The sequence below is a fragment of the Labeo rohita genome, chromosome 13, assembly GCF_022985175.1.
Source record: "Labeo rohita strain BAU-BD-2019 chromosome 13, IGBB_LRoh.1.0, whole genome shotgun sequence".
Classification (NCBI taxonomy): Eukaryota; Metazoa; Chordata; class Actinopteri; order Cypriniformes; family Cyprinidae; genus Labeo; species Labeo rohita.
In genome coordinates this window covers 18,421,956-18,435,035 of record NC_066881.1, presented here as the reverse complement: position 1 = coordinate 18,435,035, position 13,080 = coordinate 18,421,956, and the positions used below count along the sequence as shown (strand labels likewise).

Below are 13,080 nucleotides of genomic sequence, written 5' to 3'. Positions count from 1 at the left end.
TGACCTATGGAACAGGTAAGGTAACACTTTTCAAGACGCTTGGTCACATGACCCCAGAGATTTGCAGAGCAGCCTGAAGGCCCTCCTGCGCCCATGGGCTAAACACACCGTTGCTGAACCACGCAAACACACAGTAGCGGGCAAAGGAACAAGGGGGGAGGGAAGAGGTGCCACGAGTCCTGAGCTGCTCAGGACGGCCGTCCTAATTATTTGACATGCATACACTCAGCGGAGTTCAAGCAAATGAGAGTTAAACACCATTGAGGCTTTAGTGTGATACTCTGAGCTGTGTAAGTGTGTGTCAAATGTCCTCTACAAAAAAAAATAATAATGAATTAATTAAAAGACAAAAATGCTAAAGAGAAAACTTTGCCACCAGACACAGGTATATACTTTAATTTTTTTTATTAATTGTTTTCAATAAAGGGACAAAATTGGTTGGTGAACAGGATAATGTAGACAACTGCCAGAAAACACAGACAGTGGTTTCTCCAATAAAACTCAACATAGACCAGAAACAAAAACAACAAAAAGCAAGTCTGTCAATGACCTTTGGTCATTCTTTTCTTTTAAAAAAAAAAGAAAAAATAATAAATGAAAACAAACAAACAAAAAAGGATCCATTCTATGTCTCCGTTTTGAACAGAGTATTTAAGCAATAATAAATAGTGACTCCCATTGAAAAAGATAAAGTTCAAGTTCAAGTTACAACAAACAGCTCTCATAACAGGAATAGAAAAGGCTGATAACAAAATATTCCGCATTGCCATTTACAAAAGAGTATGAACTTAAGTGGGCTGCTCCTTTAGTTCCATTTCATTTTTAAATATGCTTTGCATATGAAAGTCGTCCCAATCTAAATATAAAGCACCATTTAATATTTGGCAATGAAAAAAAAGAAAAAAACACCTGCAAAACATTGATTATTTGAATTCATTTATTTGAATGATTTTTTTGTTTGTTTATTTACTGGTATTTTACTGCATATGAAGTTAGCTTTTTTTTCAAGATGCTGGAATGTATTCAGGTGAGACAGGTGAAAAGACAGAAGCACACTACAGAACAACCCAACATTAGCTTGCTGTACTGCATACAGAATGGCAGCAGAGGAGATTTTTTAAAAAGAAGAACAGAAAAAAGATATGTACAACCACCTGTTTTAGCTAGTGTGGACATTCTCAAAAGACTCCTCAGGGAAACCATTGAATGGCCTCCTTTGTACAATGCCACATACTTTAATTTTTTAATTTGATTTTTTTTTCCATTTTCATTTTTTAAACATACAAATAATTCGCACTATATTATCCTGCCAAATTAAAAAAATATACCGTGGCAGCTTGTTGTTTTTTTCCACTACCAAAAAAGGTACAATAATACCTTTTGAGAGAACAAGCAACAGTTAAAAATACAAGCCTCAATATAAATACTGTAGTACCTACACTAGGTGAACATTTAATTCAAATACCATTCTAGAAATACAGAAGAAAGTAGACCATAAATGTGTTTTAGCATAGGAACTGACATGATGTGCATTTTCCTATATTTAAGTTTCTCTATTATATATTTTATATATAATCTTAAACCTTTCCCCAATGCAAGTTTGACCTGAAGAGCTGTGAAGAGCCAAGATGAAAAAGAAGAAAGAAAGCAGGAAAAAAAACAAACAAACAAACAAAAAAAAAACAAATCACAGATTTTTCCCATTTTATATATATTGTGATCAAGTCTTGAACACCACCAAGACAAAGAGGAAAAGAGAAACAACAAACTTAAATACAGTTTCCCCTAAGATAATGAAATGTTACCTTTTTTAAAAAAGTCATTTTATTTTCATACTTAAAAAAAGATTTGTACAAAAAAAGTTCTTGCAGTGAAAGCAGCAAGTTTCAATTGTCCGTACTTTGTCAAGCACTGTGTGCTTTGACACAATAATATTATATCGGAGTTGGGCTTTATCTTCATGAGGTGAGAGGAGGAGTTGGCTTTTTTTTACATTAAATAATGACACCACGTTCGATTCGTTAGGAAGTTTTCCCTCTCGTGAATACCTGTAAACTGGGAAACTTTAACAGTGCACTTTGTTGTCCAACAAGCAAGCAATCTTAAATTTATATTCAACTACTATACCTCCAATTAGCATGTCTAATAGAAAAACAAGGGAAAGACAACGTTATCTGAAGTCATTGATGTCATAATGCAACAATGAAAAAGAGTCTCCTTGAATGTCAACTTACACCACACTATGTGTGAAACTCATAGAAAACAAAGGAACAAAAGTGACGTGTACGGTTTTCCCTCTCTCTGTGCGTCTCGCTCGGTCGGTCTTTCAGGTTCATTTAGTCTTTTAGGGAGCTCAGACGTAGGCAATAATAAAGAAATAAGATTTTGACTCAGACCTGTAGGCAATTCATAGTTAATCATCACTGACAGCTGCAAATATTTCAATGCTTTCTTAATAACCGATTCTCAAGTGTACATTACATTAGTTCACTCCAAACGCCCTCAGGCGCTCCTTCGCAATGGATGTTCACGCTAACAATGGTCATCAAAGAAACGTCAAAATGTTGTGCTACTGACGAGAAGACTTGAACAAACACAGAGAAGTCAAATGATTGTGGACTGAAAACTAGTACCGCCAAGTACAGTACCTTCAGACAGAAGAAGTAAACAAGGCTGAATGCCAGTGCCATGCCCAGGACATAAACCACAATGGAAGGATACGTTTCACATAGGTACCTAATGATGATTAACTAGAAATTTCCATAGCTTTTTAGTTATTACTATTTCTCTCTAAAGTCACAGTTGACTGTAGCGGTCAGGTGCTTGATGCAAGAACCTTCTGAGGATCCGATCGATCCTTACGTAGTATCTAGCTGAGACTCCAGAATTACAGCAGATGAGATTAACCAATGCAATTTCAAGATATCCAAGGCACTCTTTTTGTTTGTTTTACCAAATGATAGTACAAATTCAAATCTCAACGCTGTTTCCTTTTGAAGAAATCCAAAGGCTGTCATTACTTTTATTCCGTAATAGGGGCCAATTCGTATTTTAACCCTAAGTGGACAGAACATCTTTTTGAAAGATTAGTTTAAGTGCGATATCCAGCCCGTCCAAAGAGGATTAAGCGATAGCCTGTAGTCCTCCATGTTACAACACAAAACTGTACATGATATGTTTTACAGAATGTATGCAGCATGGTTGTTTTTTCTTCTCTTTTTCTTTGATCTTGAACCAAAAAAAAAAAAAACAAAGAAAAAACATTCTTAAAATAATGAACGATAAAACAGCAACACATTTACTAAACAACTAACCAACCAGGGACAATTTATTTTTAAAATTAGCCAAAATATATCATGCATGCTGTCAAATTTTCCAAAATGGGAAAGAAAAAAGAAAAAGTACACAACATGTAAATTATTGCACAAGAGAAAGGCTCCAAGTTTGCGTCAATGCAATAGTATTGCCCCGATACAGATCATGCATTCAACGGTAAATGAAAAGGGTGTGCTGGTGGTGCCAAGCACGTTGTCTTAGCCGCCACTGGACTAGCGAAACAGGGAAATCTACAAGGATGAGGGTGGGAGTGGGGTAAGGTGTTATTCGCTGTTAACAGCCAAGTGAGCCACCACACTCCACCGCTACTCAGTTTTAATTTCGTTGTTCAATGCGCGGTCACTGTGCCATTTTTTCATGTGTTTCTCAAGGGTGCTGTACACACTAAAAGGCATCTGACAGATTTCACATTTGTAAACGTCCTTGCCCACTTGCCCGTGCGTTTTCATGTGCCGTGTTAGCTTGCTGCTCTGAGCGCAGGCATAATTGCAAAGCTCACACTTATAAGGCCTCTCACCCGTGTGGCTGCGCCGGTGCACTGTCAGATTGCTGCAGTTTTTGAATACTTTCCCGCAGAACTCGCAGGTGTCGCTGCGTCGGCCGTCTTTCGAGCTGGGCCGACCAGGACCCCCGAGGTGTGGCGTGCTGCCGCCACTGCCAGTCCCGCTGCGGCCCGAGACGCCGCCGTCCAGGTCCCCCGGTGGCGTGGAGAAGCGCAGGCTTCCGTTCTCTGAGGAGTGCTCTGAAGATGAGGCGAAAGGCGATTGTCTGGAATCCCCGAAATTCAGAAAGGGGTCCTTCAGCTGCCGAGAGGCAGCATAGCCAGCCAACCACTGGGAATAGACATTCTCAGTGTTGGGGATTGTAGGGGTGGAGAGGTCAAAATCCTTCTCCAGCTTGATTCGTTTGGAGAAAGGACTAAGTGAGCTGGGACTGCCCAGGAGGAGCTTCTTGGACAAACCGACGGAGGCGGACTCGCTGGGGGACGAGCCTCGACCATTGATAGCTGAGCCACAGCCCTCGTCCACTCTGTCCGATTCCAGAGCCGAGTCCTCGTCACACATGTCCCTATGTGCATCATTGTCAGAGTTTAGGGCTCCTCGCTTGTGTTGATGAAACGCCTCGCTGTAGTGCTGCATGCTGGCAGCCAAGCCCATGCCCTGCATGACCTCGGGCAGCGAGCGCGGGATGCCGTCCTCGCCCGCGCCCAGGCGTCCGCCGTTGTTCTCGTGGTGCCGCGCAGCCTCGAGGTTGAGGCTGAAGTGGTAGTTGTTTCTGCCTCCTTCTCTCTCCAGCTCCTCCTCCTCTCCTTCCTCCTCTTCCTCCTCCTCCTCTTCTTCCTCCTCCTCCTCCTCTTCCTCTTCCTCTTCTTCCTCTCCGTTCTCTGGAATCAGGCGGTCGTTTTCGCTTTTGAATTTGGCTACCACGGACTTGAGGGCATTACTGGCACTTCCCACCAAGTCACTGGTTCCTGGCTCAGGGGAGCTGGCTGTGGACAAGCCGTCGTCAGACTTGACTGTCATGGGCGACGACTTGTTCATGTGTGTCTTCATGTGCCGCTTCAGCTTGCTGGCCTGCGTACAGGCATGGTCGCACAGGTGGCATTTGTAAGGTTTCTCACCCGTGTGACTGCGTCGATGCACAATTAAATTACTCTGGAACTTGAAGGTCTTCCCACAGAACTCACAAGACTTGCTCTTCATTGGCGTGTTCGGCTGTTGCGTGAGAGGGGTCGGGGTGGACTGGGAGCCGGAGGGGGACTGCATGGAAGGAAGGGGAGGGGTGGAGAGAAAGGGTGGCTTGGTTCCTGACTGGAATGGTTGCAGTAGCCGTTGCATAGGGCTGGGCCTGTTGGGTGAGAGAGGAGGAGTTGACCCTGAGGTGTTACCAGCCAGCTCCCTCAACCTACGAGAGAAGTCCATAGCTGGGGGATCCATGGGTATGGGGTTGAGGCGCAGCACCCTGTCGAAGGCACTCGGGTGGTGGGTGGCCAAAGCCAGCTCCTCCGGGCTCAGGTGCTCCATGCGATGAGGGTCCAAGTGATGGCGGGGTGGAGGGCTAAAGAGAGGCGGCGTAGGGGGAAACCGACCCTCTCGGAGAGGGGGTCCATCACGTCCAGAGTTGGGTATCCGGAGCAGGTTGAATGGGCTTCCCTCTGGGAGATGGATGCCATGCAAAGGGGGCTGAGAGGAGCAATCTGCACCCATTCCTGAAGGAGCTCCGACACGGGGCGTGAGCGGACTTCCGCGCTCACTCTCAAGGTAGATGCGGAAGCCATGAGTGTTCTGGGCATGTTGCAGCAGAAACCAGGCACTGCTGAACGGCTGCTTACAGGTTGTGCAAGTGTAGCTGCTGGGCTCATCTTTACCTGCAAAACACATAAGATAAGAGTTAATTCTTCTGCAATTAACTGCAATTCATTTCAAGGAACCACAGAACAGAACAGAACCATTAATAGATCTCTAAATCTGCTACATGCATTTGTTCACACTCATTCCCTTTCTCAGCTGCTCCCTAGAGCATTTCAGACCTACAAAAAAAGTCTACAGATTGGGTCTTAATCATTTATGAACCTCCCTCATCTCCCGTCTAGACCCCAGGCCTGTGCAGAACCCCATACTAACAGTCTCTCATCGGCTTTAGCCCCTCAGCAGGCTAAAGTAAGTATCACATAACAGTAAACACAGCTCTTATTATAAACATGCTCCCAAACAGCACTACAGGCCAGAACCCAGTGGAGCAGAGCTTTTCACAACACAAGACCAGACAAAGCACTGGCAGTCCAGCAGAGTAAGACTGTGTTGAGGTTTAACTCAGGTCTTTGCATGGGGTGAAACACTCCTGCTTTCGGCTGTACACTGTTCAGCCGGTTCTTGTAACGGTTGTCAGCAGGGCTATAAAAGCAAACAATAGTGCTCTCTCAAGCTGAACACTTTCATCCATGTACAAGAACAGATGAACAGGAAGCATACAGTAAACAAAATCTCGAAGGACTACAGAAATATATCCTGTAAAGGGGCAACAGAGGAAACACACATATTGTTAAGATGTGTTAAAGGTTACATTGCTTAAAATTCAGTTTTAAGCTAGGAACATTTGTTGCAAAAACCTCACACATTGAAACAGCTTGTTTTGAAATTTTAATTCTATTTAAAAAATTGTCTGCTCTTTAAATGCAAGCTCAAAAAAGATGAGTTTAAGCAACAGTTGCTTAAAATGGAAATAAAGGAATCTACCAGCAGATAAGAAAAAAACAAAAAGAGAAACCATCTACTCCATTACAACTGAAACCGTAAAGTATGTAGACAATTGTCACAGCAAAGGAACATTTAAAACAATAATTGACTTTCACTGGCACTTTGACAATGACCAGTGATTTTCCTCCCATTGCGTTTGTAATCTCATTTAATGTTTCTGACTCCTCCACCACCTCATTTAGGAGATTAAATAATAAAAGAGGCTGGAAACAAGAGCCTTTCAACATTAAACACACTGTGCTGAAGCCTGATGCAATGTTACCCATTTCTGAAATATGTTTTGTCTCTGCATTTTAATGAAACTGATATGTTATATTCTGAAAAAAATAGCAGATGCTAAATTGTACTTGCACTTTAAACACAATTTATCCATTTTACCTTATTTATTTTATTATTCATTCTTGCCTGTATTGTAACACATGGTATTTAGTATTATAAAAATAGTTTAAAAAAATTATATTAATAAAAGGGGGGAGGGGGTATTTTCATTACTACAAAACATACTGGAAGAAAAAACACACACCTCTCATAAATATGCTCAAGACTAAATGTTTTATCTAGTCCAGATGGAAAGCTGTCAAAAGCTACAGAACCATTTTTGATAATTGCACTGAATAAATTCCTAAAAAAAAAATGTTATAAAGTGCTGCAAATGGCATTTGCACCATCAACAGGTAAACAAGCAGCGGGTTCAGGATGCCTATAGTTAAAAAACACACGATTAACTCACAAATGGCAATGAAATGGATATTTTCATGAGGTAATGAGTGTCAGTTTGAACTTTGAAAATTACCAGCGCTAAAAGGGATGTTACATGCAAGGTACAGATATCTACCTACGCTCCCAAAAACGCAAGGTCAAGCGGTCAGGAAAAGAGCCATCATCCGCACAGGAACCACAACAACAAACAGCGAAAATGGACAGGGGAGATGGATTTAACTCCCCCCACAAGCCAGAGGTCTCTAAACTGCTATCATGTACTGTTTACAACCATCCCGAGAGGAAGAGGGGAGAGGGAAAAAAGTAAAAAATGGAGAGATGGCGGGAAGAAAGGCTGAAAGAGGTGCTGAACGGAGCCGAACAGGCAGCGTGCACTCTTTCATCTCGTTTGTTTTCCTCAGAGGGGCTTTCTCTGAAGTCTTCAATAGCCAGCAAAGCATGTAACGAGGCAAGGCCTTTCTGCTGCTCAGAGGAGGAAAGGCAGGCCAGAGCCACTGTGGGTTTTCTCAGATAATCCTGTTAATGCACACAAATGGGGGTGGTTCTGGAAGGCTCCGTGGCGGGCAGACAGCCACCTCCGGACATCGCTGCACCCTTTTGTGCTGTCATCATTTTGTCTCTGCCTTGGCACTTCTTAAACATGGTAAACCAAAACACACACCCACTCTACATAAGAAATGTGTGCAACAAATAAATGATAGTGTTTGGGAATTAGGAATAACATGAGTAAAGCTCAGAATAATTAAAACATGGTGATGCACCTAAGCCCTGAACCCCACCATAAATGTGTGCACTTTTACTCAAATTATACTGGATAGCATTTAAAACAAAAACAGACTCATCAAGCAGCTTCCTATCTCTTTGTCATCCAAGATCCATCTTTCTTCAGTCGTTAAGAAAAATTTTTAAGGAAATCATTTCAGAATTTCTGTCCATGTAATGGACTTCTATGGTGCCCCAAATTTGAACTTTCCAAAATGCAGTTTCAATGCAGCTTCAAAGGGCTCTAAATGATCCCAGCCAAGGAAAAAGGGTCTTAGCTAGCTTATTCCTTGGTTGGGATTGTTTAGAGCCCTTTGAAGCTGCATTTAAACAATATTTCGGAAGTTCAAATTTGGGGGCACCATAGAAGTCCATTACATGGAGAGAAATCCTGAGATGTTTTGCTCAAAAAAACATAATTTCTTTACGACTAAAGAAAGACATGAAAATCTTGGATGACAAGGTGGTGAGTACATTATTTGTATGTTTTTGTTCTGGACGTGAACTAATCCTTTAACTATTTCTGAGAAATCTTTCCAAGTAACCTTGGATCCTGCACATATCCCGGTATATATACTATGACAAAGCCAATCTTGACAGACAAATCTGACAGACATTTAAAAAAATAAATAACTAAAAAAATGATAAAACGAAATAAAAAATAATCCAAGGTCCCGGAACAAGAGACCAACGGTGACGATATCACACGCCAGCTTTCAGCTGAGATGGGCAGTGAGGGAGGTGACGGTTGGTGTGAACAGAGAGAAAAATAACAGCACATTGCTGCTCTATGGCCCTGCCACCCACGAGCACCTCCTGACAATCTCACTCATGACCAACAGCTGAAAGCCCTGCACCAAATCAAGACTGCACACTACTTTATATCAGGGGGGTTGATGCAAAGGCCAGCTAAATTATGGATCATTACAATCTGCAGAAATTACATTTAATTGCTGCCACCTGCAGAGGGTTTAACCTAGTATACATTTTTGTATTATCATGCAAAGGGTATTTTTTTTTTCTCCACTCCTGTCACACAGCTACAAGTGTAATGGCTATCTGTTGTTATGGAGGTTGAAGGAGAGTTTTAAAAACCCAATTCGCTTTCAATGCAGGGTCTTCAGAAGGTTCAGCTCTTTAAATAGACTTCGAGGGTCCACCGTCTCCTCACCAGCCACAGGGATCTCTGAAGGACAGGTTACCGCATCTCCATGTTTAACAAGGGCCCGCTTCATTTCATTACACATGGCAACGCTCAGCGGAATATGTAATCATCTTTTTCACATGACATTTTGAATATCCAACTAGACAAATAATTGCGGCAATAATTGATAGCTTCGTGCAGGCGGCAGTATTATTGACTGGCGTGCCTCTCGCAAGCACCGCCGTGTGCCATGCGGGCATCGTGCTTGGCACGCTCACAGCCAGGTTCTTCTTCTGACAAAACTGTCACAATCTGTTCCGATGACGGGAGTCGGCGAGCCACCGACAGGTGCTCCAATAATCTGCTATTAGACTCTGAAGATTTTACTGGGTGGAATTAAAAGCAGCAGCCTGCCAAAGAAATTAGCCTCCCCCTCCTTTCAGTCTAATTTTAATTTTCTCAAGAGAGTTGAAAGAGTATTCTTTGTGTCATTGACTGTCTTTTTGAGAGGAGAAGTCGAGAGCTGAGCATTGGAGACGGATGAGCAGTAAAAGCAGACGAGGGACTCATGGCTTCACAGCTGTTTAATGTGCGCGACTACGTCTCTTGGCCGCCACTGGGTGCACAAGTTTGCTAAATGCAATGATAATCTGCGCCTTGACACTGGGAGCATTTAAGAGAAGAATTCAGAAAGCGGCCTTGCTCTAATTTTCACAGATTCCTCAGTTAATTAGAAAGCTCTCCAATTTGCAGCGAAAGCGGGTCAGTCCGGACAAGCTGGCAAGCCGCGACGTTCGAGGCAGAGACTGCCGGTGACAGTTGTTGGACTGGTCTGCAGGAGCTGGCAGCGGCACGGCTACTTACAGACGGATGCGAGCGCTCAGTGCATTGCTGGCAGTTTTTACACTGGGAAATGTCAGAGCAATGTTACAGCACAGAGCCACGGGAAAACAAGAACACCCCCCACACACACCCCCCCCAAACTGCCAACCACATCCTCACAGGACCGACTAATCCAGCTAAATCGGCACACACACACACATACACACACACGCATTAAACTGCAGTTAGATAAAGCCACACTAAATGATCTTGACAAAAAGTAAGGCTGTATTACAGAGCGGTGATGGCTTGGCAGAGAGTGACTGGTGCCCATGGTGAAACCGGAGACATGGAGGAAGGAAATATGTTGTGAGCACCCCATCCACCCAATTCCCCCCCCTGCTGAGTTCTGCATCTTGTGCAGGAAAACTGTAGCACACCAAACAGATAGCTTTACAGTGCAAAAATAACCAAAAAGTGTCAAGTTATGACTCGTGCAAATTTCAGACAGCCCGCATAAAATCTGCCTAGGGGACAGGTCAGGCGTATTTTATTGCAAAAGTGGACTCAAGCACAGACACACACACACATAACCTGTTTGTTGTGTTAGTTACACAAGCACATTTACAAATGAAAAATCGTTTTGCCGTCATACCAATTTCATTAAAATACACTTAAATACAGCTAAGTGCATGAAACGAATGGATTTATCTTGACTGACACACACAGATGACTGACACGTATAGATGGAGAGCGTGTATATTTGGAGTAATGTCTACAGTTGGCTTTGTTAAGAGAGCGGGGTGCATTTCTATGTGTGCCGTCTGGATCGATGGCGCTGGCAGACTAAGATGAATGCCAGATTAAAACAGCTCGGGCAGCCCAATATCCCCGACATGCAGATTCATCCATTGTTCTTCCTCCCACCACTAAAAAATCCACCCCCCTCGCTCACACACGGCGTCTGTGGCAAACAAAAGCACCGGATACGAACGCACTTGCGTACAGCGATTCAAAACCTCCTACATGCGAAAGCGCAGGTCATTTGGACAGTTGCTGGCATTTTGCGAGCTGTGCTCTCAGCCTTCCATCTCGACAGCTTCACTGCTGTCACTAGCCGAGACTGCGGCTCCTTTTGTTTTGTCCTTGACGATTGTGTTAAGATTCAACAGCTCTCAGAGATAATGGTAATTGAAGTAATGCAACAATGCAGTAACAGGATTACTGAATGCAGGGGGAGAAAGGACAATGCCATGTAATATCATTTTTGAATTTTATCAGCGGCTTATGCTTTCAAGAGCCTCTGCATATATTTGTGTTTGAGGTGTCCCTTCACCTCTGCACCTGCTCGAGTCGTGAAATTATGACATTACAATTTAAGCATTACATTTTCATAAAGGAAATGAAGCACAATGCATATGAATCCTGTTAACATTGACAAATAAAATCATTTAAGAAATCAATCAATGTCAAACTTTTTAAACCAAGATTCTGAGTTAAACGTGCACAATAAAGTGATGGCAAAGCTTTACTCCAGTCTTCAGTAAAAAAAATATATATACATTTTTACTTTTGAATAGTAGTGTATATCAAGAATCTGTAACTGGTCAATATTAATTTGAAGTTATTTGCCATTTTTAATCACCTTTTGCTTTCGCATATTCGTTATAAATTCTCCTGCAGCGTGACAAATTAATTTTTTAAAGTACAAATATTTCAAGCAAAACTGCATGTACTTTATAAAAACTGTAGTAACTAGTCTAGTACACACACTCACACATTTATAATTAATAAACAATAGCACAATGCTGTTTAAATTACTTACTAATAATACTTTATAACCCAAAATTATTTCCTTTATTAAAAAGTGAACGTCATTGTCTGTTGATACAAGTAAGTATGCCGGTTAAATAATTAATATAATTTGAATAAATAAGCTTTCCATTGATGTATGGTTTTTTAGAATAGGATATGATTTGACCGAGATGCAACTATTTAAAAAATCAGAAATCTGAGGGGGCAAAAAAAATCTAAATATTGAGAAGATCGCCTTTAAAGTTGTCCAAATAAAGTTCTTAGCGATGCATATTACTAATCAAAAATTAAGTTTAGATATATTTATGGAAATTTACAAAATATCTTTGTGGAACATGATTTTTACTCAATATCCTAATGATTTAATCTATAATTTTGACGCATACAATGTATTTTTGGCTATTGCTACTATATATAAATATACCTGTGCTATTTATGACTGGTTTTGTAGTTCAGGGTCACATATTTGCTAATTCTGACCACAGCAAGACTTCTAATGGGTGTCTGTGTTTAACACATGGGTGTCAATGCTCAGGTCATGTGTGTTTCTGGCTTGTATCAGTATTCCTCCAAGCAGTCTGGCTGGGTCGGCCCAGCACCGCTCTCACACACTCGGCTCTTTGTCCGGTTCCAGACTCTTTGTGGTGTGCCGAGTGACTGGCCACAAACAAAGGCCTGTTTGACCAACACTTGTTCACTGACAAAGCCGGACAGAGGAAGTGCCATAAAAATCCCGCAAAAGACTGCGAGACACTTCTCACACTGTGTGTCCTCCAAACCCAAACATTATGCATTTCCCTCCGCCTCGCCAAAAGAACACACACTAATATCTAAACAATGAGATGTAATGTGCCCATTAACTGTGCTTTCCAAATAGACGGAAAGAGGGAGAAAAGACTGCCTTAAGAGATACTGCGATAACTAGAGCTGGTGCTCCTGGGCAGAAGCATGTCAGTAATTAACCTGGACAGGCCAGTGAAAATCTGACTTTCACATTTATTAACTTTCACCATCCCAAACCCTGATAAGAAGCAGCTGGGTCACATTTCAAGAAAGTTTTACTAATGACATAGGAAATATTATGTATGTATGTGTGGAGCTAAGAAGTAAACTTAAAATCTGTGACACTTGAAAAAAAAATGTTGTAAAATAGTGTGAAGCAACCATTTGTTATGGGTCAATCACCCTGGGGAGAAAATATGGGTTAAAATTAAAAATCCTAAT

General features: G+C 41.9%; 1 protein-coding gene across 2 annotated transcripts in view; it reads right to left on the bottom strand.

Moving 5' to 3' along the window:
• Positions 1–388: 388 nt before the first annotated feature.
• bcl11aa (BCL11 transcription factor A a) overlaps positions 389–13,080 on the bottom strand; it is a 61,845-nt gene continuing 49,153 nt past the window's right edge. For both annotated transcript variants that reach the window (XM_051126341.1, XM_051126342.1), the window contains exon 3: positions 389–5,704. In XM_051126341.1, coding sequence (XP_050982298.1) covers positions 3,642–5,704 — 2,063 coding nt within the window. In that variant the 3' untranslated portion in view covers positions 389–3,641. The remainder of the gene's footprint in view (positions 5,705–13,080) is intronic.